The sequence below is a fragment of the Camarhynchus parvulus genome, chromosome 4 (genome assembly GCF_901933205.1).
Source record: "Camarhynchus parvulus chromosome 4, STF_HiC, whole genome shotgun sequence".
NCBI classification, from domain to species: Eukaryota; Metazoa; Chordata; class Aves; order Passeriformes; family Thraupidae; genus Camarhynchus; species Camarhynchus parvulus.
Window position 1 is genome coordinate 62,145,392 of NC_044574.1, and position 26,135 is coordinate 62,171,526.

Genomic DNA, 26,135 nt, shown 5'->3' on the forward strand with positions numbered 1-26,135 from the left:
TCATGATTAATTTTACACCTATCATGATAGGTGTAATGATGGCATCAATCTTTAAATAAAGGCCTGTCAAGAAGTAAAACAGATTAATCATTTTGTATGTAACCTCTCTGGAGAAAGTAATAGGGTACATTGGCCTCAGCCCCTGTGAGTCAGTCCCTTTGGTCAGACTAAGAAATGAGCCTGAAAAGTCATGAGGGAAATGTGGAGAGGGTGTATGGAGGTAGTCTGGTCTCCATCAGTGCAATTCCTGCTGAAGGGATGGATGTGAATCTTCAGGGAAGTGTGGAACTGTCAGAAAAGCACTCGATGGTTCCTGCACAGACAAAGAGGATCTAACCTGAAGCTAGCTGGGAGAAAGCATGAGAGGGAGGTATGTGCTAGCCCTTTTTTCACTCTTCTCTATTAGACAGGTCCTGGCCACATCCTGCAAGGGTTTTTCTTAAGAAGGGAAGGCTGAAGAGAAGAGGGTAAAAAGAAGGAAAGAAAGGAGAGGATCCTTTCTTGGGTGGAGGGCACTGTGCACCACTGAGGGCTTAGACTTGGCAGGAACTTCTGGTGCTCACCACCCCTGCTCCCAGTCTCAGAGTGTTTCTGCTGAAGCCTGTGGCACTTGCCCTGAGACCTGTTTTTCCTTGACCAGAAGCCTTGTTTTTGCTGTCCCTGCAGGGTGCCACCCTTCCTGTAAGAGCTGCACTGGTGAGGGTCCCTTGTCCTGCTCGTCCTGCAGTGCCAGCCTGGTGCTGTCCCACACGGGCGCGTGTGCTCCGCTCTGCTCCCTGGGCTACTACAGGGATGACAGCAACACCTGCAGACGTGAGTGCCTCTCCCCCAGCCCCCTCTCCTTCCCACAGTGCATTTTCCAACCTGGCTTTTCTTGCTTCTTTGCTCACCATGGCTGTTGCCTGGAAAGAAAAGGGTTCAGGTGCCTAAAAACGTGATGTGAGTTGACAGAGGTGATGAGCTGCCTCAGGAGCAGAGCCTAGAGCAGGGGTGAAATTTCAAAACAGTTGCAGTTTTGTTATTGACCTCAAAAGACAAGAGGCTTTGTGTCCTGCTGTAAAAATCTGCAGGAGCATTTGTGTAGGTTTCCCTGTGATGGATTCTGGACTTGATGAAAACTTGGCAAGTTGAGACCAGTTTTAATGAGTCCTTACTAAGGCAAACCCCCTCCCCACTGCACTGCTTGCCAGTACATGCCATGGAAGCTGCACTGGAGCTTTAATGTCCATTTGTCCTCATGGGAAACCCCAGGAGAATCGAGGCACAGCTTGGTAGACACAGACCTGAGCTGCTCCTAATGATCTGGTGGAATTGATCTGGTGTTAGGCTATGTTTTATCCCACGATTGCTATTCTTTGTCCATCTCTCAGGGCCTCTCTTTTCCTTTTTTATTTTGCGTTCACTCTGACTCTGGGTTATTTCTCTCAAAAATTATTTGGCTTGATGTTCTAAAATTCAAAATTATATGGCCCAAAGATACAAAAACCTGGAAAAAGCCCTGCTTGAATTGTCTCACTATAATACACATACCTAAAAGTGAGTGAATGCTGATGTGGTTTGGTCACTGTGAACCTGAACACTCAGATTAATGAAGTCTGGTGTTACCCTGATTTAAATTCTCCCAATTTATGATAAAATAACTCTGTTGCACTAAGTCCAGGTATCAGTGTCATCCTACCTAGACCCAATTTTGTCACTGATGAGGTCCTGTAGGAGGAAACTGAAGTGGTTGTCAGCTTTACCTGCCTTTTGTTGAAATAGATGGTTCTCCTGAAACTATTATTTCCATCTGATCAGCAGAAATGGAGACACCTTACATAAGTTCAAGGAAATAGCTGGAAGGACTTGTACCATTCTTCTGATGTGGAAAAAAAAAAGAAAAAGGGCATTCAATAATAATAATAAAAAAAGAAAGAAATAAAAAAATAGGAATTAAAAAAAATGTTCTGGCTGGTTTCCTACAAGCTCAATAAAATATTCAGTTTTCCCCAGCAGTAGGGATTCTCTTCTAGCTTGCTGCACCAAAATATCTCCCTTTCTTATTAACATGTCACTTTCTAATGAAAGCTTTCCTGTTGATAGCTCCTGCCTCAGGATATCAACTAGACTGGGAATGTTCATGAGGCCTGCACCCTTCCTGAATTTGGTTCAGGGGCTCAGATAGATTTTTTTTTTGCAAGCCAATTTAGCTACTCTAATCTCCTTATTGCAAATGGCTTTTTAAGAAGTGTTTGTAATCCTTGGAGCAGGGGGCTCAAGGCCAAGTGTGTTGGATTTTTGTCATTCCAAGTGTCACTTGTGCCTTTTCAAGTGCTGCTGATAAGCCAGGGAGATACAAATTGTCCCAGGCTGCTGGGAAACTGCCACTTGGAGGGAATGAAGATTGTTTAATCGGAGGTTGGCTGCCAGGCTGAGAAAATCTGGTCCCTTTTCAACGTTTATTTTAGTCTCTTTGCACTTTTGAGGAACTCATGGTTGGAATGAGGTTCAGAGAGATGCTGAGTGCACGTATGGGCCCTGGGAGATATTTTTAAACTCAATGACATCCTGGCCCAGGAACAGTGAGAAGCTTAACGGGCTTAAAAATGCAGATAGGGAGTCATGCTGATAAAACAAGCAGACAGGTTTGCTTCCAGATACAGTTTTTGCTTACTCTTCTGGCATGCCTCCATGGGTAGCCAGATTCCCGTGGATTTAGACCTCATGTAGAATGTTTTACTGTATTTTTAATAGTTGGTTCTTTCGAGCACTTGAAAAAAATAATTTTTTCATGTAGTGTTCTTAAGTGAAGAAAAATCAGAGTGGCACCAGAGCACCTAAAAGCAGCTGCTTGATTCTTTAGGTAAACATTTTGCTAGAAATCATTTGTAGATCAATAAAATGCAGACCTTCTGTGACATTTTTTAGAGAACTGTTTTGAAAAACACTGTGTTCCTGCTTCAGGGAGAGCAACATGGGTATTTTCACATTTACTTTGGAGGATTTTTGGTTATAAATCTGTGTTTTGAATGAACATGTCAGTATTTATCACCCAAACTGTTACTACAAAGTTTAGTTCCTGGACATCAAAGAGGTGAGTTGAAATATTCTGAACCTCTGGACTTTGATCCTAGATTCAGTAAATCCCTGAATTTTTTTTTTCCTGGCATCTTTTGGCTCCCTGCAGCTCCAGAATTTCACACTGTGCGCAGATAAAAAGGTACAAACGTTAAGTGAAATTAAATGGGCCTTTGGTCCCACCAAGGATTGCAGCAGTCTACTCTGCTCTCCAAATTTTTGTGTTTCAGTTGTATGAAAAAGGAAATATAAAAAAAACAGAGGCAAGGAAAGCTCTTATTTGGGGATTTGGATTCAGGGTCCATGTTTTACCCTGACCTGTCCAGAGGAAAGTAAGAAGCAGTGTGAGGGGACATTCCAGCCTACTCCAAATGAAACGAGGCTCTTTACACTTTGGAGAATGTGAAAAGGAGCAAAACAAGCAAAAACCCTGGAGTGTTCACAGAGGACAAGAGGGATAGCGAGGCTGCAGGGTAACCAGCATGAGGAATGAGCCTGTTTTTCCTTGTGTTCCCACAGCTTGCAGCAGCCAGTGCCGGAGCTGCGACTCGGCCGCCAGCTGCACGTCGTGCAGAGATGCAGCCAAGGTCCTGCTCTTTGGGGAGTGCCAGTACGACAGCTGTGCTCAGCAGTATTACCTGGACTTTTCCACCAACACTTGCAGAGGTGAAAAATGCCTTGCTGGTTTCAAGGGGAAAAAAAAAGGAAAGAGAAAAAGGAATAAATGCAAGTGGCCTTGGCTAAGAATCCGTTAGATGGCAGCGGGAGCTGTGCAGGTGGCCTGCTTTAAAAAGGGTGCAGGAAGGGGAAAATAGTTCAGTGACAGGTTGCTTGCGAGGTTTCTGCTGGTTTGTTTTTTTTTGCTTTTTGGGCAGCCTGCTGTCACATACTTGAGCCTTTCAGTGGAACAAGATGATTGCAAATCACTCTCTTGTAAATGATTTTGTAACTGAGCCAGCAAAGTTTTCAGGGGTCAGGTCCAGCAATTCATTTAGTCACGGGTCAGCTGATAAGGAGTGAGCTTGCCAGGCTAAGTCTCTTTCCAGGGGCTTATCTGGCCTCCTGTACTTACCTATCTCTCTCTCTGTCTTACTAAATCCTGCATCACTGGATGGCTGCAGAAACAGCAGTTTGGAGGGATTTAAAAGACACGTGACTTGAAAGATTTCCAGAACTCCCCAGCAGAGTGTTCCATGATGGAAATAAGTGATGCTTTCCCACAGCTTGTAGACCCCAAGTGCTAAGCCCTTGTGCAGGGTGAGCACCCCGGAAAGGGCTGCCCTGAACTGATTTCTGTTTTCTTCCAGAGTGTGACTGGAGCTGTAACGCCTGCAAAGGTCCCCAGAGGACTGACTGCCTGCAGTGCATGGAAGGCCACCTTCTCCACGAAGGAGCTTGTGTGGAACAGTGCCCTCCAGCTTTCTACCAGGAATCAGACACATGCCAGAGTGAGTTTTCATGGAGCATTCCCTCGAACAGGTTCCCCTGCTTGTCTCCCAAGAGCTGCCATGCTGAGCTCTTTGCCTGTGTCTCTTCAGGGTGTGACCAGCCCTGCCTTCGGTGCCACCAAGCAGACAAGTGCAGCCTCTGCCCAGCCCCGTTCTTCCTCCTGGGCAGTGCCTGTGTTCCCAAATGTGGGCAGGGATACCATGCAGACAAGGCACAGCGCCAGTGCACAGGTGAGCACCGTGAGCTTGGTGCAGGCACGGTGGGCAAATGAGGAAGGAACTGCTTGCCAACTTTTATCATAGCTCTTTGCCCACTGTCTTGACTCTTTTTGTCAGGTAGGTAAGACACGCATAGTGGTGTTTCTGCTCTGAGCCTGGGGACAGCTCTGCGTGCCAGTGGCTGTGCTGGTTTTGAGACTGAGACTGGTTTTGTCTCAGTGGGGTTGTGCTTTCCATCCCATGCAGCTTGTCCTCCTGGATGCCTGGAGTGTGACAGTGGCAGCCTGTGCCACCTCTGTGACAGCAGCACGTTTCTGAAGAATAAGATCTGTGTTTCTGCCTGTGGCCAGGGTTTCTATGGCAATCCACGGACCAGAGAGTGTGAAGAAGGTGAGTGCCTCTCTAGAGACAGCACCATTTATCATCAGTGTAAAGCCAGTGACAAAATGTCTTGGGGGAAATCCCTTCCTGAATCAAGTTGAGTGGTTACTTATCCATTCTTTATTCTAAATGAAGATTTACTAGTCTGTCTGCAGCTGGCTTTCAGTTCTGTGACAGGGAAATCAAGGTGGGAAGTGATTTGCCCAAGTCGTGGTGGGGATTGGGATGGATTGCAGTTCACCTGGGTCAGGAATGAGCAGGCCACCCAAAACCGGTGCTGACAGGCATGATGCCAGCACAGCCCAGGTGGTCCCTGCAGTAACACCTCTCCCTCCTTTCCCTTCAGGCAGCAGGCATCCCCGGAGCTCCCGTGTGAGCAGCACCCTGACGGTGGGCATTGGCGGGGTGCAGCCCCTAGACCCGGCCCTGCTGGGCTGTGATCCGGCCGGTTCCTGGGGCCAGCCGCAGTTCCAGGTGGACAGCATTCCCTCCACCGGCCGGCTGGTGATGCTGCAGGCTGGGCGGGAGGTGCCGCTGAGCCCTGGCCAGCGCTTCAGCTGCGCGGACGTGCGGGGCCGGAGGGTCCGCTTCGTGCACGGCACACAGGAGCCCAGGTGACTCGGGGGAGGCCTCTTTACTGAGCTCTTGCCTCACAAAAAAATTGCTATATCTTGAGAACGGGGATTTCCTTTTCCCTTGGAAGCATTCCTATGGGGAGGCACACTTCCCACTGCTGCTAAATCGACTTGCAGCTTCTTACACTGTACTGTAGTGTAACTGGTGCTGCAGAACTTCTCAGTTCGTGGTGGAAGAGCTCACTGCGACCCAATCCCAAACCTTCTGTGCTTTTGGGGTGCAGGAATATGTCCCATCTTCAGGGCACTCAGCTGAGAGTTAAAACTGGCATATTAATCTGATTGTTACCACAGTTTGTTGACATTGTTAGGAAGATGCTCAAGCAATGTCACTGCTGTGCTCTCTGGCATAGTTTGCCTTCAGCCATTCCTTGTTTGCCTCCAGTGTGAGCTCTGTTAGTACCCTGGAATAATTAGTGGTGATTAGTAGCTGGCAAAGCTCACACTGCAAGGGTGTTGCAGGGAAGCAGATTTTTCCTGCAGCCAGGCAATAAGCCAGCCACCCTGCCAAATCTCACACTTGATTTGCATCACCATAAAGCCTTGGCACCAGAGTGACATGGGTGGAACTGTTCTAAATTTCTGGCTGTATAAATCAGGGCGGTTTTCCATCTAAATCAGATCTGAGGAAGACTTTCGGGTGTCCTGATGCCAAGGGTTAGCTGGTGTTCACCAGACTTCAGGCATATGTTCCTGTATTTCCGGTATCCTGCTTTTTTTTTTTAGTCTACCTGGTAGTCACCATGAAATGTCAGCATCTTGTCTTGAGAAACAAAGCTGCTTTATAACCAAATATTACTCTATTTATTATTTATATTGTTACTTTAAACTTCAAGGTGTTTGGGGTGGCATCACTGAAAAGTAAATGGCAAGGAAAATTCCTGGCAAGTCCCGAAGCCAGAGAAGTGAGGTTTTTCTTTAGCAGCATTTAAAATTGGCACTTTATCTTGGGGATGCCATCTGATGTTACTCAAAGGGAGATGAAGGTATTTATCACACAGCTAAAGGTGCTTTATTGCCTGTTGTGACTGTTGTGAATCTTCAGGAAAAAATACTATAAAAATGTAATTGAAGGAAACTTGAGCTAAAGCTTCTGTCACTGAGCCAGTCACTTTTGCTGAATATATAATGTGCTTATCATTGCTGAGTCCTGGAACAGTACTTCATTAATTTATATTATCCTGTATTTTGGCTTGCTGGGGACCTGTTTAGGAAAGGACAGTTTTCCTTGAAGGTCAGTGACCAAGACTCATTCTCCCACCTTGAGATGATCAACATTCAAGCCTTCTCAACACAGGTAAGAAAGCCTGGAAACAACCCCAAATTTGGTACCATTTGAAGCCCTGGTTTCTTGCAGTGGTAACAGAGGAGCTGGACAGAACTCGAGCAGGGGTTCAGATCAGGCAAATTTGGCTCAGCTCTCCCTTAGGGCAGCAGCCAAGAGTCACATGGAGGAAAAGAACTTGGGGAATTGACTGGAGAAGTTGGCCTGTGTAATTTTGCTTGTGCAGGGAGTGGCAGCTGTGCAATCACAGAGTAATTATTAGTGAGGGCTGAGGAATCCCTACTGCTCCAATTGTCCTCTGGATCGGCTGATGCTCCAGTTCAGCCTCTTGCTGCAGGCCAATTGGGCCAGGATTGATCCTGACGGCAGGAGAGCTTTGACACTCAGGTTTAGTGCTCTGTTCTGGGACAGCTGGGAATTAAATCAGCACGAGCTGAGCTAGTTAAAGTGTGTCTCAAACTTCTCACCGCTTCTGGGCAAGGTGATGGTACTGCCAAGTGTCTCCTGTATTATTGTTATTTAAAGTCTGTGGCACAACCTATGGGTCTCACCCCAGGTAGGGTACAGGCACCTGAACAGGTTCCAGGTTTCCAGGGGGCTTTGCAGCTTACACTGAGCTTTTTCCAGTGTGGAAAGCTCTATCAGGAGTTGTGACTAGGCATATCCTTACAAATAGAAAGCCTAAAGTGCAAAAGAGAATCTGCTATTCTTAAGGCCCATTTACATCCTAAGAGGGGACCAAATGACTTGACAGAACTGTTCTAGTGGTGGCTCCTTCCTGCCTACAAGCCTGGCTCAGCCTCCACCCTCCCCATGGGTAATTTATATTCCATAGTAGTCATTCCCATAACTTCTGGAAATTAGAAGTGCTCTACTTTGTCCTTTAGAATAAGACAAACGGTGGGTTTTAATCCTGCAGTGTTTATATTGATTCTGGCTGGTGCTGAGATCTTGGCTCAGCCTAATCTCTTGTTTGCCTCAGTAGGACGTTCTCCAAGTAAGAGCTGCAGTCACTGCCCCAGAATACATAAGTGAGGTTTAATGATAGGAATTCTGGCTGCTGATCCCTAATAACCCTGGGAAGCCATGCACAGGTGAGGTGGCTCCCTGGTGGATGTTCCCAGGGCTTTGCCTTTGTCTCTGTGGGAACAACTCCCTCCCGAGGCAGTGCATTACCCATGGCAAATGGTGTTTCTTGGGATCAATAGACACTGCAGATTGAAACTTTTCTTGATGACAGAGAACTGGAGAACTAATTCAAACCAGCAGAAATATGGCCTCTAGCAGGTTTCTGGTATAAGTTGAGTAAGGCTGTGGGGAGTGTTGGAAATGAAATAAATACTGATGATGAAGACACCCGGTTTTGCTGTCATCTCAAAAGGCTCATGAGCATCAGCTAGAGTCAGGTGCTTGCTATATAAATGTCCCAAGTTTTTGCCTTTCCTAAGCCAAATGTGGCATGAGAATCTTCTTTTAAAGGTGCTAATTCAGTTTAAATGCTAAATATTCTTAGATTTGCCCATTGGGGGGAAAAGGTGTGGAGAGTGATTCTCTACTGCTAAGAAATAGGAGATTTCCAGGGATGAAGTGAGCTGATGTCCTTATCCCCAAACTTTAAATTCCAGCCTTTGATCATGATCCAGCCTCCCAGGCTCAGCAGACACCTCAGAGCTGCTTTTGTGTTCCAGGCACCGTTCGTGTTCAGGAACGAGCCCCTCCTCGTTGGCAGGGGGCAAACCGGGACCATATCGGAGCTGGTGCTTGGCGTGGGGGACAGTGACAACCCTCAGGACGTGGTGCTGATGGTCCTGGAGCCCCCAAGGCACGGCAGGCTGCTCGGGGCCCCTGGGGACCCTGCCACCTTGCCCCTGGGTGACCTGGCAGCAGGGCGGCTGCGCTACGCCCACGACGGCTCCGACAGCCGGCAGGACACGGCTCTGCTGCAAGTGAGCGACGGGTACCACTTCCAGAACATCCTGCTCCTCATCAGGATTGCTCCCGAGGTATGTGCTGGCACATGAGCCTTGGCAGGCACGCTGGGGGTCTGGAGGAGTGCCACTCTGTCCCTGAGGTGTCACTAATCCTGAGTAACCAGCTGGAGGAGGTAGTGGGTTGAGTGATTTTTGGAGGTGTCCTGAATTTTTGGTTTGTCACAGCTCCAGTTGTGCAGCTTTGCTGATTCAAAGTCCATAGTTGCTTGATAAAAGGTAATAGACTGTAATAAAGCAGAAGGAAAAAAGCTGAAGACATGTTCATTCCTTACTAATGTGAAAGAGTAGCAACAAGTAGAGCTGTCATTAGAGGTCACAGTTTGCAGTCTTTTATGTAGAGATCTGACACACTGTCTTGGAGTTCCCCCCCTTGGGAAGGAGCTAGGAGGAGATGACATTGCCCCTCTTTGGCCCTCTCTGCTGTGTGAGATGTCTTTCACAGCAGCTTGGGCAGGACAATTTAAGGGAGCTTGGTGAGTGCTCCATGTGGCCCAAAAGGAGGCCCTGATCCCATTTGGAGCCTGCAGGTTCCCCTAAATGTATGGTAGCAATTAATGTTAATTAGTGCTGTGACTCATTCAGCAGGCTGGGGATGAAAAAGGCGTTGTTTTCAAGGCTGGTGCTGCTGTTAGACTCCTGGAATAAGAGGAGCCCTGCCTGTGGTTTTCACCCAGACCGCTTCCATGGCCCTAAGGAGCCTGAACAGGATCACAAGGGCTGTGGAAATGCTTGGACACCACTCTGTGTTCTTTGTAACACCTTTTTTCCCCCACTGCCGATTTAGCAGGTTCCTGTAAATGCCAGTGAGGGTGAATTGCTGAGAGTGGTTTGTTTTATTATCCTGTTTTGTGCTCCCTTGTCTCTCCTTATCATTCCACATTTCTCTGTGCGGCACTTGGCTACGGACGAGAACGAAGGTGGTGACAGAGATGAGAGCAGGGCAGCTTTAAGTGCTTTTTCCAGTCCCTTTGGTTGCTAATGGCTGCTTTTCCCATCCAGACCCTTTGCTGGAACTGTTGCAGTTCTAAGGGACATGGAAGCCTTTCTTTTCTGAGAGGCCAGGGAGAGCACACAAAAAAAGGCAAAATTTATTTATTTTAGGGGTACCCCAGACCTCTAGAGGTCCAGCTAAGGAAGGCCTCCAAGGATTTGCAAGGCAGCTGACCTTGCCGTGCCTGGGAGCAGGTAGATGAAAACACTTTTACATTTTAAAAATATTTTTAAATAGATTACCAAGCAAAAAGTGCTGTCTCATGAGTCTGTCCTTATTAACAAGCAGCATCAAAGCCATGTGGGAATGGTATCACATCGTGCTGGATGGGTTTGATGTGGCCAGTGAAGGAACATTCAGTTATTTAGTGACCTAGGAACTGAAGGTTTCCATGTTTATAACAAACCCACAGTGTAAGTGCAGCACGAAATAGGTGGGTGCGCGGCAGACATGCCAAAAAGGAGGTCAGGAATCATCCTGTAATGTGGTTCCTTCTCACAAACAATCTTTTTAGCTCTCTCTCCTGTCTCTGTGGCAGATCCAGAAGAACAGAGCAGTGAGTCATTTATCAGTTTGGGGGCTGATTATGTGGAGTAGCAAGGGAGGAGGGAGGTGATCCCTTAGATGGAGCAGTCAGGATTTTGACTGATCACACAGTTCAAGGCGAACTGCAGCCACAGCCAGTTTCAAGGTGAATGTGCAGAAATCCACAAAAGAAGTCACATTTAGAGCAGCTGGGCTTATAAGAAAGAGCCATGGCATGGAAGAGGTCACAGGGATTTTGGTGACCTGTCTGACAAAGCAAATTAGAGCCAAAAAGGGCTGGTATAATCCTTGAATGCCAGAGTAGTGTTACTGAAATAAATGGAAACTGTAGTGAAACTATTATTGCAATCCAGTGCTGACATCCACATTTCAGGAAGTTTAAATTAATATTGGAAAAAAAATTTAAAAAGCCACAGGAATAGTTTGAAGGTGAGGAAACCCACAAAGTAACTAAAGACTTGGGTGGATGCTCAGAGACAATGAGCATGGTGGGAAAAGAAAAAATTATGGAGGGAGACTTGAGTTTAGGGTCAGCAGCAGGAAATTTGGAATTAGAGGATGAGGTCAGTTCTACAGGCTGGGAATGGGGTCTGAGGGATACAGCAGAAGATTTCTTCAAGCAGACAACCCGGGTAGAATGCCTAAGAAATTCCAGAATACTCTCCTTGATCCTCTCGTTTCCCTTGGAAGTGCCATTGCTGACGTTGCAATCAGTCTTTCCCTGCTGTCCCCGGCCTGCAGGGTGCCAGGAGCCCCCGGCTGGTGAGCAATTCCCTGGTGTGGGTGCCCCAGGGAGGAATGCTGCAGATCTCCAGGACAATCCTGCACGCCGAGCTGCCCGGTACCAGGGACTCTGACATCACCTACACCATCACTGAGGAGCAGCCCAGACATGGTAAATCCCCTGCAGTCCTGCTGTCCCACAGCAGCACCCTTCCAGGCTGTTATGTGCACGTTTGGGGAATATTTCCTTCAGGTGGTAGGGTGGCTGAGTGTGCTAACCTCATCTTTTTCCACTCCTAATGGCTGTGCAGAGGAACAAAGCACTTTTGCCCTTCCTGATCATCTGTGTTGCTCCAGTTGTGGTGGAATCCTGGCGTGTTTACAGCCCTGAGAGAGCAGAATGTTAGTGCCAAAAGATCATCCTCCGTGGTGAATGCCTGCCTTGAGAAGCACAGAGCAGTGTCTGCCTCTAGAAACTGCTGAGCAGAAATGTACTTTGAAGAATTCCCTGCATTCTGTGACATTTGATTTAATTTGGCCCAGAGGAAGGGGTTGCTGACCAAAACAGGAATTCTGGTGTTGTTCGGATCTGTAGATAATTCTTATCTCCAGATTCCTTCTGAGAGGCTCTGAGCTCAGCTCTTGGAGCAGTGACTTTCACCAGAAACCCCATGCTTAGGGGGGATCTTCTGGGCACAGGGTAAGGGGGATGTGGAAGGTTCTGGGATTTGTGATTGAGCCATAAATGGAGAAACACAGGATGAAAAAGAGGTGTCATGTGGAGGGAATTGAAATATGGAAAGAAAAGAAAAATGGAAAGAAAAATGCTTCTTTCTTTCTCAGCATCACTATTTTCTTCACAAAATCCATGTCTTCAAATAACATGTTTTGCACTTCTAAGAAATGATACCGCATTTAATTTGCCGACCTGGGAAAATTAGAGGATCCCTCTAGCAACATCCATGTGGTTTTTTTATTTCCTTTTGCTGGGAGGACAGGCTGGTTTCCATCAGCTGCCAGCACCTGATGGAAACACAGATAATGAGAGTTTTGCAGTTTAGAAGAGAAGTAATTAATTTGTATTCCCCCTTTTGCTTTCTGCAGATGAAGGTCTGTCTTCCATTTTTCAATAAGCATTTACATGAAAACAGGAGTTTTTCCCTGAGGAGCTTGTCTCCTGCTGCCTAACCCTAACTAAAATTTATAATCCTGTATTTGTATCACCATAATTATTGCTGCTGTGATTAATTGCAGTAATATAAGCAGGTTTTTAGCTGCAGGAAGAAGCAGCAGAAATCAATGATCCCCAAAATTTTATCTGAAATACTGTTTTGCAGAAAGGGAGGGAAAAAGTAAGAGAGAGAAATGTGGAAAATTGGTCCTGAATCCAGGAGGCCTTATCTGCCTAACTTAGTATGTGAATAATGGGAAAGATATTAATACCCATAGAAAATATAGAATTTGATTTTTAGGGGAACTCTCATGAGCAAAACCATAAGATCTGGAATGTAATTAGGGTACTGAAAAAGGAATTTTAGCCCAGAGTTTGATGATGGAATGGAAGTGTGATATTGCATCTTGCTGAATTACTTTTTTTTGTTGCTCCAACTTTTCAAGGGGGGTTTGTGGAAATGAAATGGGAGAGCTTATGATGGATGATTCACATAACAGAGCAATTAATTATCAATCAGCAGAATTATCAGCCCGTTTAATGGAATTAATTAACAAGATTGCCCAATGACACCAGGATGTCTCAATGTCTGCTGATGGCTTTTGGGAGCTCTGCTGGCATTTCTGTCACTTGACACTGCGTGGAAAAAAGCTCTGAGAGGGTGGGCATTTGCCTTGGCTGCTCCTTGGCTTGCTGCCTGTGTTCTCCCAAGCTCCTGCTTGCCTTTCCCAGGGGAAGTGGTGCTGCTGGTGCCCATGGCGGCAGACGGCCCGGCGGGCTCCTGGCAGATCTTACCCGATGGAAGAGCAGCCTCCCCCACCACCTCCTTCACCCAGCAGGACATCAGCGATGGCATCGTGTGGTACAGGCACTCGGGGGCTGAAGTGGAGAGTGACTCCTTCCAGTTCCAGGTATTCCTTGTCCTTTCCCTAGAAATACCACGTGGCAGCTCTGTGAGGTGACTCCACTCATGTCCTGTGGAGTCAGGACACAGCATCCTCTCCTAAAACCTAGAATATTGACACCAAGTGAAAAACGTTCCAAGTGACTTTTTAAAAATTGGTGAGCCCAGAGTCACACAGCCCTTAGTTTCTAAGCTAATAATTTCATTTTGGCTTCAGAGTCCTCTGTCTTGCGAACAGGCCAAAAGGTAGAAATACTCCCCAGCAGCTGGGAAACTGAAATAAATCCCCACTCCCCAGAGGTTTAAGAGCCATAAAATTGCTCAGACAGGCCCTTGCTGTTTGCTGGGAGGGTTTCACAGCCTGCCCTCAGTAAGCCTACGTGAACACTGGCACGCAGTGTTTGTTACATCTGGTTTACAAGGCAGGAGCAATTACTGTAGCACCGCAGAGGCAATTAAGGTAATTTCTAAAGTAATTAACATAAGTGATAATGAGGAATTTGTGAGCGTCAGTGTTGAACAAGCTAATCTTTGGCTTAATTGCTGCATTCCTCTTAGAGACTATGCATTTTGCATGAGTTGAGTGTTTGGGTTCACTATCTCAGAGCGGTAGCAATAACTGTACAGAGAGCTCAGAAAGGGAGCTGGGAATATGTGGTCACATCAGGACACCATGGCATCCCTGTCCAAGTCCAAGCCTTGAACTTTGGCTTGGGACATTTGATTGGTTTTAGGACAGAGCAGGTGCAGCAAATGGCTAAAATGACATTGTTCTTTTCATCAGAGCTTACATTTTATGCATTTTCTAAACATTAAGCTTCAGGATGTTCGCTTATCCATTCCTGTGGCCTTTCCTTCCCAGGTGTCCAGCTCTGCCAGTCCACAAGCCAGCCTGGAAAGCCACGTGTTCAACGTTGCTGTTCTGCCCCAGACACCGAAGGCCCCTCAGCTTTCCCTCGGCTCCTCTCTGCACATGGCTGTAAGTGACAACCCCACACATATGGCTGGAGTAGGAATGGGAAAAAGAACCAGATTAGAAGAGTAACTGGGCTGGGAGGTGCAGATAATACCCATGAAAAGCTGAAAAACTCAGTATTAAAAGTAATGAATGTACAGACTGGAAAGGAGAGGGGGAAAGAGAAGCACCATCAATGTTTAATGCAATTCTTACCCTTTCCTGAGAAGCCAGGAGGAGGAATGGCAAGAGAGAAAAACTGTGGCTTAGACCATAATGAATGGGGTTTGCCAGTAGTTCCACTGTAAACTTGATCCCACCTGCTGCTCTGGGAATGACTATTTGAATGAGAATGGTCTCTCCAAGCTGGTTCCTTCCCCAGCTGTGTTGATTGGAAAGATGATCATAGAGTTTCAAGTCAGTTTTGTGGGCTCTCAGGCTGTGGTGCAAGCCTTCCCTGTGTGTCCCCACTGCCTGTGGCTGTCCCCTCTACTTTTCCTGGCCTGCATGCCAGGCATGGGGCCAGGAAAGGCACAGGAAGCAATGGGAGAAGGATCAGTGGGAAGCCCATGGCACAACAGCCTTGTCAAGGTCTAAATAGTGGCGACCTTTCCTGTGTGATAATGAAACATGGTCAGACTGCTACTTGGAGCTGTTCATCTTCGTGCTCCTGACTTTTTGTTGTTGTCATTATTGACAAAATTGATGGGAGAGATGTCTGGCAGAGCCACACAGCACTGGGTTTTATAGCTAATTACTCCCCACAAAATTCAATAGGGTCATAAAACACCTTTTACCTCACCACCTGCAAGTCCCACCTTTGGGAGAGACAAATAGGCCTTGGAGGCAGCGAGGAAGAAACATAACCTTAAATCTTTCTGTCAGAAAATCCCACTTCCCTGCCCCAGTGTGATGGAGTTCTGTTCATTCATCTTCAGACTCCTTCAGAATGAGACTTCTAAAGCTGAGAGGAAAGCACAATACTGTGAGTCCTCCCATCCCTCTAGTCTTGACTTGGACTTGTGCTGCTGGGAAAGGTCCAGGGAAGTTTGATGACTCTTTTGTTAAACTGGACACAACATCTATATTGGTTTTTCTTCAATCAAGTAAACCTCATTCCCCCATATTGGTAACCTTTCATGTTCCAAAGCAGGTTATTTAAGTGCCCAAATCCTTAACTTAGCTTGTTCTCTCCCTATTTTTGCTCAAGATTATGAAATGAGCTGGATGATTTTCATACCCAGCTGAGCAGTTTAATTTGTTAATTCTGCAGGATTAAGGTTCATGAACATGTGGAAATTAACTGGTTTTGGGCACTTAAGTCTCTTCAAGCAGCACTGTAATTCCTTTAAGGCCCTGCCTGCCTTTGGTTCATGATAATCTTGTTATGGAAGGATCAGAGCAATTTTAGTCAGGTTTAAAATAAAAGGGAGAGCTTTGGTTCCTCTATATTCCAATTGAAAGGGCTGATTCATTTTCAGTCATTTTCTTTTGAAAGAGAATGGAGTCCAGCCACATCAGACTATATGAGAAAACTACACAGACGATGAACTACGTGTTCATCCAGGGGGTTCTTGATCAAACTAGGTTTTCCTTTCTCTCTTTTTAATTGCTGTAGGCCAAAAGAGAAACCTGGCCACCTGTGAGTGTGGAGGTTGTGCATCTGCAGGGGACAGGGGGTCAGGGTCAGGTTTCAGAACTGGGCCTTTACATCTCCAGACTGTCTTATATTTACTAGAGCAAAGCAAATTCCCTTTCAATGCATTTTTGGGTGAATCTTCCCCTGTCTCTGGCCTTGATGCTCATGGTCTGATGTGTTTATTGAGGTGCTGGAGGACCGTGTGACAGTGATTGAGCCTCATCACCTCTCCTTTGTAGACCCGGAGGTTCCCAGTGAGAAAATCCTGTACAACGTGACTGTGCCTCTCCTTCCTGGGCAAGGCAAGTGAACCTGCTGCATTGCCACATTTTCTGAGCACATCTCCTCCTTCCCTCGGAGTAGCACTCTGTGGAGGCACCTGTTAATCCATTTGGCCTCTTTCCTTGGCTTTTAAATGCCTTATTCCTTAACCCAGCTCCTTTGGCTTCTTTAGGAATGTGCTGCAGGGTTCAGACAGTTTTTGCTGCTGTCTGAACAATACTGAATGTTGTGTCCCATGGCTTTCTGCTTCCCACCTCTTGAGTGAGAGGTTCTGTGAAGAAATGCCTCAGTGAGGAATCTCTGTTTCTCTTGTCCCTAGAGCCCATCCTTCAAGCAGTTGCATCTGTGTGACTTGTTCTGGGAGCGGTACAAAGAAGTACCCAAAGGGGAAAAAGCAAAGGAAGCTGTGGGATCAGATGGAGTGATGGAGTAATTAATCCCTCCTGGTAATGCTGATGTCTCTGCATCCACAGGTATTGTGGAGCACAGGGACAGGCCTCTGTCCCCAGCCAGGTACTTCAGCCAGGCCGACATCAACCACGGCAGGATCGCTTATCGCCCGCCGACCGCCGCTCCTCACCTCCGGGAGATCACGGCCTTCTCCTTCGCAGGTGAGCTCCCAGTGCTCCTGCAGGGCTGGGACACCAGCTGCACTGCTGCTGCTCCTCCTTGCTGAGGAAAGGCTCTGCCCAGTTCAACATCAGCACTTCAAATTTCTCCCAAATCCTCCGAGTCCACGTCAAGGCATGCTTTCCTCTCCTGACCACAGTCGCTCTGTGCTTGTGTTTGTCCCGCCAGGTCTCCCGGAGTCCGTGAGCTTCCGATTCACAGGTATGTCAGCCACTTTTTCTTGCCTGGCCACAGCAGTTTTCATCCTTCTTTTGCCCTTCCCATTGCCTGTTGCCCCTCGGCCTTTGTTCTGCTGCAGGCACACCTGTGGGCACTCAGTAGGAATTTCTGGAAATGCATGTGCCTGGGGAATATTAATTTGTCAGGTTCCCAGCAGTGTTTTACAGAAGCTGAGCTGCAGCTTGCTAGAGACATCTTTTTCCAGTGACTGCCTGGAATCAATCCTAAAAGCCTGATTTATCCCCGTTGTCCCCCCAGTGTGAACAAGGAGTTTTATGCTCTCATTTTCTTTAATACAGCATGGAGACATTTCTGCAATTAAATTGCCACGGATAAGCTGCTTGCTTATTTAACACATCTTTCTGTTTCCATGTGCTTTCTGGCTTCCACTAGCAAGAAGAAGTCCATGTTCTGAGTTAGGGGCAGAGAGAAATGCTCTTGGCCTGAGTGAAGTGTGTGTATGCTCACAGGTAAAGGTGGGAGATGAGTCAGCAATGTGGAATGGTGATTTTTGTACAGACAGGTGAATTTCCCAGGTGAAGGGTCCCTGCAAACCCATCCCTGCACTCAGACATGGTTTCTGTCTGTGCCTAGTGTCTGGTGGGGAGCACACGAGCCCAGAGATGGTGTTTGTCATCCACCTGCTCTCTGCTGAGCAGCAGCCTCCAGTCTTCCAGATCGCAGCTCCCTTCCTGGAGGTCAGCCAGGGGGGCAGAGCCACCATCGGTGAGTGGGGTGCATGGGGCACGGGCTGGGGCTCAGTTCTCTGCCAGGAGGCCCAGCTTCATTTGCCCAGGGGTCACTTGAGAGCCAGTCTAGGAGAGAATTCCCTGACACAGCCTGAGCATCATCAGGGCACATACCATTTCCATGGAACTTGTAGCTCTCAGGCTGGGGGAGCTCCAGAATTATTTACTTTTCTTGTACTGACTGAATTACAGGTTTTTTTTGGCTCCATTCACACCAGCTATGCTCTCTTTCCCTGGCACAGGGATCCAGTTGGCTGTAAGTGACACAGATACAGCTCCTGAGGGCCTTTTCTTTGAGCTGGTGAAACCTCCCCATCATGGCATCGTGCTCAAGTACAGCGCAGATGTGCAGGAGCTCATGAGAGCAGGTGAGTGGAGCAAGAGTTTCCCTCAGTGCAGGAGAGGGGTCAACCTGGCTGGTTTATATGAGCAGGAGGAGATAGATGCTCCTGGCAGATCAGGATGCATCCATAGGGAAGCCTTATCTAGCTGTGAGCTCAGGAAGCAGCTGGGAAGAAAAGGAGGGTTGGTGGCCTCCTTGAGAATCACGAGGAGTCGCTGGCACTGGGAAGGTCACAGCTTTTCCTCTGCCCTGCCAGCTCCTTAATGAACGTCCTCATAACCCACAGCCCTGGCAGGATGGGATGAAATGCCAGTTTAGTTCTTGATTAAGGTCATTTGAGTTGGATTCCTGCTCTGAGCAGAGTCTTTCTGACTCGTGTGTCTCCTCCCTGGGCAGGCGACACCTTCACCTACGAGGACGTCACCCGGAACGCTCTGCAGTACGTGCATGATGGCTCAGCAGCGGCAGAGGACAGCATGGAAATCTCTGTCACCGACGGTGTCACCACGGTTACCACGGTGCTGAGGGTGGACGTGTCCCAGCTGGACACCCACGGCCCCCAGCTGGCCCCAGGCTGCCTGTTGGCTGTCACTGTGGCCAGCAAAAGCTCTGTGACCCTGTCCCGACAGCACCTGGCTTACACGGTGGGTTTGCATCTGCTCCTAAGCCCAGGGAATGCTGCCAGGCTCCCTTTCCTTATCCCCCACACACCTTCCTGCTGTCAGCATGGATTCTGGCTAGAGAGCTCAAGTTTTGGCTGCTGCCAAAGAGGGGATAACAGACTCTTTCATCCCACAGGGATTTAAGGTTATCCCCATTTGACTGTACCAGAGGTGAACTGCCATGCTAAACACGAGAACCTAGTTAATCCCAGATTTTTCTGTCAAACAGACTTGCTAATAAAGCACGTGGATTCGCCAAGTGTTAATCCCTTGAAAACTTCAGCCCCCTCACCCACCTTTTTCTGGGCAGATTGGAAGGGAGAAGAAGTAAACAACCCCAGGATGCTGCAGAACTTGGTGGATTGAGTTGGTCCCAGGGCTTATGGGCTGTGCAAGAGTTATCCTGCTGGTGACATTCCCAGGAAAGCTCTGTACTCCTTGCAGATGATGTAGCACCCTTGATGTAGCACCCTCCTGAGGGAGGAGAGATCACAGTACAGATGCAAGGCTGGAGAGACCTGAGCTGAGAGAGGCTGGCTGTCAGAGAGATGATTGGGAAATTTTTACTTTTTTTTTAAGAGATCAGTCTGGATACAAGTCTAGAATCTGTCTTGTCCTCCTCTTAAGGAGGAAGGCTGACAAGGGAGATGCTCATGTTTAATCTGAATAAGAGGACAGATAGGGAAAAGAAGATTTCACTTCTGACCCATATGCTCAGGATGTGTTGATTTCTGCTCTGGGTCTTATTTTTCAATCACCTAACAAAACTCTTCTAAGAAAGATGACATCTGAGTTGTGATACCACAGTGTGGTTGTACTTAATGTGGTTGAAAAGAGACAAAATCAGCTTTTAGTTCATTGTGAAGTACTTTGAAAATGAAAATACCAGGTTTATGTCTGGGAGACTGTGTTAATGTGATACAAGGACATAGAGAAAGCCTTGTTGAGCTGAGAGAAAATGAAAATACATTTTGTAGTATGCTTTGAAAATGTCAACCCTCCTGACTCTCTTCTCATCAGCAGAGTTTCATTTAATATTCATCTGTGGGTGTGACCCAACTGGGCAGGTATAAAACTATAAAGCTCTTATTCTTTCTTCTATTTTTAGTGGAACACAGCAATGGCTAATAGTGCCCTGTTTTCATTTGGTTTGTTTCTTCATGCTTAGGACAACAACTCTCCTGACTCAGAGATCAGAATCCAGCTGATATCTCTACCAGCGTATGGAACCCTCCTCAGGATGTCAGGCTCCCACAATGAAGAGCTTTCCAAGGTTTACAATTTCACCATGGAAGACATCAACAGCCAGAGGATCAGGTAGCAAAGAACACTCCCTCAAGCCATACCACTTAAAAGCTCACTGAGCTTTTCCCCAGGGATCTCTGGGCTACTTAAAAGAATTCAGGGAATGAAAGTGACGGAGGGTTGGGAACTGAGACACCACCTCTCTTCCAAGAGGATGGGATGGATGTGCCTGGGGGTCAGTGAGGCTCCCTGACTCCCCGTGTCCTCATCCCACAGCTACTCCACCACATTTGAGACCAGCAATCAGCCCGTGACTGACATCTTCCACTTCTCAGTGCTGGATGCTGATAACAACAGGCTGGACAGACAGATGTTCACCGTCACCATCACCTCTGCCCCGGCGCTCATCGCCTTCGCTGACCACGTCACCGTGAGTGCCCGGGGACAGGGACATGGCTCTGAGTGCCTGGGGACAATGACAGCCATGGCTCTGAGTGCCTGGGGACAGGGACAGCCATGGCTCTGAGTGCCCGGGGACAATGACAGCCATGGCTCTGAGTGCCTGGGGACAATGACAGCCATGGCTCTGAGTGCCTGGGGACAGGGACAGCCATGGCTCTGAGTGCCTGGGGACAATGACAGCCATGGCTCTGAGTGCCTGGGGACAATGACAGCCATGGCTCTGAGTGCCTGGGGACAGGGACGTGGCTCTGAGTGCCTGGGCACAAGGGCATGGCTCTGAGTGCCTGGGGACAATGACAGCCATGGCTCTGAGTGCCTGGGGACAGGGACAGCCATGGCTCTGAGTGCCTGGGGACAGGGACGTGGCTCTGAGTGCATGGGCACAAGGGCATGGCTCTGAGTGCCTGGGGACAGGGACGTGGCTCTGAGTGCCTGGGGACAAGGACAGCCATGGCTCAGATGGGAGCAGCTGAACAGTTTTCCTGGACTGAGGGGAAGTGACTGAATAAAGCGTAGTGTTACATGTGCCACCCAAAAGGTGAACAAAGCACTTGGAGGCTGGAGGAGGCTGACAGTCCATCTGCATCCCCAAACCTCAGCTGTTTATATTTGTCCACTCAGGAGCTGCTTGTCCCTAGGGTGTCTTCTTGATATCAGTGGAGCAAGTGACATCTAGCTCTATTCATCCCTAATTTCACCAGTGTGTGTGTAAGAGACTCTTCAAGTCTGAAGACACCTGGTGCTTTAGGCTGACACAGAGCATTTCACACTCCTTATCAAGGCCTTTGGAAGTCATCTCCCTCCTTTCCAGCTGTGCATTCCCCCTCCCTTGCCTTCAAAAGCCTCTCCACAACAAGAACTGCAGGTGTTGCCTTCCAAGAGGTCACCATGACACTGCCAGTTCCCTTCCTGTCCTGTCCAGGCTCCTCTTGGAGGCCAGATGGGCTTTGTTCTTCCCATCCCACCCCCACCCCCACCCCACCCCACCCCACCCCACCTCACCCCACCCACCTCACCTCACCTCACCTCACCTCACCTCACCTCACCTCACCTCACCTCACCTCACCTCACCTCACCTCACCTCCCTGCTGAATTCCTGATTAACAGACCTAGGGGAGGGTGGGACAGCACTCCAGCGCCCAGGCAAGCCTCTCCTATGGAAGCAGCCTTGTTCAGTAAGGATTTGTGTTGTCTGCTGTTGCTTCCCAGGTGGATGAGGGGGGCAGGGTCCCGCTGCTGGCTCATCACCACTTGACTGCTGATTATGACACTGCTGCCAAGGAGGACCTGAGGGTCACCATGGTCACTCTGCCTGTGTATGGCTGCATCGAGAACACCAGGACAGGTAAACTGCTGGGCTCTCCCTTCTTCCCTCCTTTGGGTTCCTACCAGGATCACATCTGTCATATCCCATGGAGGGGATGGCTTGTGCTGCAACAAAAACTGCAGCTTACCCAGGGCCCACTCTAATTCAGCAGATGTTTTCTCCCTCAAAGGCCACAAGGTGTGGGAAGCCAAGCTGTAGAAAAGAGCATCCCTTCTTCTGCAGCCTTCACAATGTGCTGGGTCTCTGTTGAGTTTATCAGCCATTTGAGCATCCTTTCACCAGTGATAATCTGGTTTGCAGGAGAGAGCTTTGGCCCACAGAGTGAGTCTATGGGGAGCACAGATGCATCCTTTTCCCTTCACGATGTCCTGGAGAAGAGCATTTACTACTTCCAGAGCGTCCATGAGAGCATTGAGCCCACAAGTGACGCTTTCAGCTTCTATGTGAGTGATGGCTTCAGCCAGTCAGAGGTGCAGAGCATCAACATCACAATCCAGGTATGCCAGCTGCCAGAGCCCTCTCCTTTCACACAAGCTCTTTTCAAGGCTTTACTCCTTCCTTTTTAGTATGTGGGAAGGGGGATTAAAGGGAGATTCCTTCCCCTAGCACAGGCACATAATTTACCTGTGATGCCCAGGGACAGTTGTGCATTGTAGCCTCTTCCCCAGGGCTTACTGCTCTGGTGTCTCCTCCATCTTGGAAGCAGCCATGGTGCTGGATAGATTTGGAGGGACTGGTGATGCCAGCACCAGTTCTGTCATTTGGGAGCTTATGTTTCAATCAGGTGGGCCTTTCCCTGTGCTCATGTTCCTTTTTCTGGCTGTGTGCAGCGGCAGAACGACGAGCCCCCCAGGATGGTGCTGGAGCCTGTCCGGGTGCAGGAGGGCTCGGCCGTGGTCGTGACCAACGCCTCCCTGAGCCTGCAGGACTTGGACACCCAGAGCAGCGAGCTGGTCATCGTGGTCAGCCAAAGCCCTGAGCATGGTACGTCCTGACAGGCTGGGGCTGAGGGACAGGGAGTCTGTCTGTGTGTCTGTGTGTCTGTGTGTCTGTAAGAGCCCCTGCTGTGAGAGGGAAGCCTGGCATGTGGGAAGAAGCACAATCTGGACCAGGACTATGCTTGAGGACAGCCTTGTTCTTGGCGGGCTGTCCCTGCTCTTTGCCGGGGAGCAGCAGGGGTGGCGCAGGTATTTCCCTGGGGATTCCCTGCTGGCAGGTGCCTGTCCCTGCAGGGCCCAGGGCAGGCAGGGTGCCAGGTGAAGGCAGGCTCTGTCCCCAGCGGGCTGTGCTGAGCCCTGTGTGGTTTGGCAGGCCAGCTGCGCAGAAGGCAGAGCGCGGCGGACAGGCGCCGGAGCAGGGCCGGCCGCTGTCCCGGGGCTCCTCCTTCACCTACCAGGATGTCCTGGAGCAGCTGATCGTTTACACCCGGAGTGGGGCCTCCGCACACACCGACGGCTTCGGCTTCTCCCTCACCGACGGGCTCCACACGCAGGCAGGGAGGCTGGAGTTCTCCATGGAGCTGCCCAGGAAGCTGCCACCCACGGTGGCTGTCAGCAGGGACCTGCAGCTGCCAGCTGGTACGGGGACAGGCGTGAGAGTGGCATTGCTGGGTGCTGCTGTCGCTTGGCCGGGCTGCCCGAGGCTGACTCTGAAGCTGATTGTGGGCTTTGCTCTCTCTGCTGCAGGCTCTGCAGCTCGGCTCACAGCTCAGCACCTGAAAGCAGTGGCTGGACATTCAGGGGACACGGCCATCAGATTTGTCCTGAGGAGGGACCCCAGCAGGGGCCAGCTGCAGCTGACCACAGCTGATAGCCCAGTCCAGATCTCTGCCAAAGGACCCCTCAGAAGTTTCACCCAGGCTGATATAAACAAAGGTGAGACTGCTGGATTCTAGGTAGTCACAGCAAGTATATAAACCAAGGCTGGTTTAAGGTAGTCTTGTGAGGAGCGGGGAGTTGGACTTGATGATCTTTATGGGTCCCTTCCAGTTTGAGATATTCCATGACTCTGTCATCTTTATGAGAGGGGAGTGATGAGCTGAAGTAGGGAAGGGAGAGGGAAAGAAGTAAGCTCAGGTTGTTAAGTTAGAGCAGAACCATGTATCATTAAGTATATGTTAAAAAGTCTCTCTCAGCAGAAGAAAGAGAATAAAGAGAAAAAAAAATTTTGAAACCCAAATGCAGGAGCCCTGTCAAGCCCTAGCCCTGTCAAGCCCCTGTGCCTCAGCTGATGGTGCCAGCCTGCTTCCAAAGTAAGGATTAAAAGCTGCAGCCTGTACTAAAGCATCTCTTTTCTGCTCTCCCTCTCCCCAGGGCACGTGGTGTACAGCCACGGCAAAGGGGATCCCGGCGGAAACTTCCCTTTCACCTTTGATGTGATGGATGCAGATGGCAACAAGCTGATGGACCAGGTTTTTCACATCCATGTAATAGGTAAAAAGTAGTGCTGAAGTTGTGTTTTCTTTGCTGCAGAGTTTGAGCCTGCCCACAGATTCCCATCCCACATGTACTGCAAGGCAAAATGGAATTTTTGAGCTGCGGTTTTGATGAGCTGTCAATTCAAATGCCTTTGAAGTGAGGGGCATGGGGAGATTTTGCAGATGCAAGGGTTCATTCTTTGGCTTCTGACAAACTCACTGAAAAGGTAGAAAAATTCGTCTTAATGCCTTCATGCTGTTTAGATAGTCTTTAGGGCATTATAATGTTACCATCCCTGATAAATGGGATGGCCCCAAGTTCCAGTTTTGGAATTATCAAAATGTTTGTGCGTGTGCTGTCTTTTGCTTGAGCACAAGTACCTGAGGGATGGAGTGTGACTGTCCCCCAACTCAGCTTTGTGTTTAACCCTTCCAGAGGACAGATTTCCCCCCTCCATCATCACCAACAAGGGGCTGGTGTTGGATGAGAACTCAGCCAAGGCCATCACAACCCTGCAGCTCTCGGCCACTGACCAGGACAGCGAGGCCTCCCGGCTGCAGTACAAGGTGACCCGGCAGCCACAGCTGGGCCATCTGGAGCACGTGGCCTCCCCAGGTGAGCAGGGAGGTGTTGGGTCCTGGGAGCACCAAAACACTGGAGCCTCTTGAGCCCTAAACATTCACTGCTGGAAAAACGTGCCCAGAGGCAGCAGCACAGAATTCCAGAAATTGTTAGAAATCAATTCACAGAATTGTTAGGAACCAAAGGGCCATTAGTCCAGAGGTTGGGGAATAAGGTGAGTGGAGGCAGAGCAGCCCAATAATCCCAGCTGAGGATTTATGTGAGTTTATGGCCCTACTGCTGCTTCTGCATGACAGGAAAACCTTTGGCCTTTGCTGTGAACAGCACAATGCCCCAAAGAATCCATCCCTTAATGTCCTTGGAACCAGTCCATCTTGGTGAACAGATGACTTATCCTGCACATGTGATCTGAATTTCAGAGCTGCCTTTCATGCCTGCTGACAGTGTGAGTGTGCAGTCCCTCTCTGATGAATTAATCTAAATCTGTGGTGTCACATTATACGCTCCTCTGATTTTATTATACTCATCTAAGATTATATTTCTTCTTCGTTTTAGATTTCTCATTAACATGAGATTAAAGTGGAAATATCTGCTGTGTGTTTTCAAGATGCAGACAGTCCCTGTACAGCTCAGTTTGAGTGTGGGGTTTGCCTCATCTTCTCACTAAAAACATGTTGAAAGGGCAGGAATAATGAATGAGTTATAATAACTCACTGCTGAGAGTAAATTAAAAACATGCACTGTTTTTGCCTAAATTGCAAACTAACCAGTGAATCTTGTTCTTTGGATACTTCAATTAAGGACTTTATTCCTCCTGTTATTTAAAATCTGATGGTGATTCTGATTTCTGTTCTTTTTCATGTCTATGAGGGACTAATAAGGATACAGAGTCACAGAATGAGAAGTAGTTGTAATCATGATTTAGACGGCCTAAACCTAAGAAAAGAATACTGAAGTGTTCAAAAGAGAACCCAAACCTTTACAGCTGATGAGCTCTGAAGAAATATTAGCTGAACATTCCATTTTGGCTCATTTATTTACATCAGATCCTGGTGTCTTTTGTAGTGTGGCCAGCATCTGTCAGCAGCCATTTAGTGTGATATATTGGTGGCAAACTTCTTGTCAGGGTGTTTGTTGACAACAGCAGTAAAACTGTTGAACACAGCAACGAGATTTAAAAAGCTCAAGTGCTTTTTGAAATGCTTGTCAGGTACCTTTCTGTGGCTGTGTCACACCTAATGGCCTGTAAAGATGTCACTATAAATCAGTGCT

General features: G+C 48.3%; 1 protein-coding gene across 1 annotated transcript in view; it reads left to right on the forward strand.

Annotated features, from left to right (window-relative positions):
* Positions 1 to 26,135, forward strand: part of FRAS1 (Fraser extracellular matrix complex subunit 1) — a 105,547-nt gene that overhangs the window by 63,646 nt on the left and 15,766 nt on the right. Inside the window, 27 exon segments of the mRNA XM_030947091.1 lie at positions 667 to 813; positions 3,577 to 3,723; positions 4,365 to 4,505; positions 4,596 to 4,736; positions 4,971 to 5,114; positions 5,452 to 5,719; positions 6,953 to 7,037; positions 8,714 to 9,028; positions 11,295 to 11,448; positions 13,180 to 13,358; positions 14,214 to 14,330; positions 16,133 to 16,247; positions 16,701 to 16,838; positions 17,026 to 17,058; positions 17,671 to 17,802; positions 18,068 to 18,193; positions 18,565 to 18,812; positions 19,999 to 20,147; positions 20,352 to 20,505; positions 21,747 to 21,882; positions 22,165 to 22,361; positions 22,695 to 22,848; positions 23,176 to 23,207; positions 23,210 to 23,441; positions 23,550 to 23,738; positions 24,177 to 24,296; positions 24,717 to 24,896. Of these exon segments, the coding sequence (XP_030802951.1) occupies positions 667 to 813; positions 3,577 to 3,723; positions 4,365 to 4,505; positions 4,596 to 4,736; positions 4,971 to 5,114; positions 5,452 to 5,719; positions 6,953 to 7,037; positions 8,714 to 9,028; positions 11,295 to 11,448; positions 13,180 to 13,358; positions 14,214 to 14,330; positions 16,133 to 16,247; positions 16,701 to 16,838; positions 17,026 to 17,058; positions 17,671 to 17,802; positions 18,068 to 18,193; positions 18,565 to 18,812; positions 19,999 to 20,147; positions 20,352 to 20,505; positions 21,747 to 21,882; positions 22,165 to 22,361; positions 22,695 to 22,848; positions 23,176 to 23,207; positions 23,210 to 23,441; positions 23,550 to 23,738; positions 24,177 to 24,296; positions 24,717 to 24,896 (4,173 nt within the window).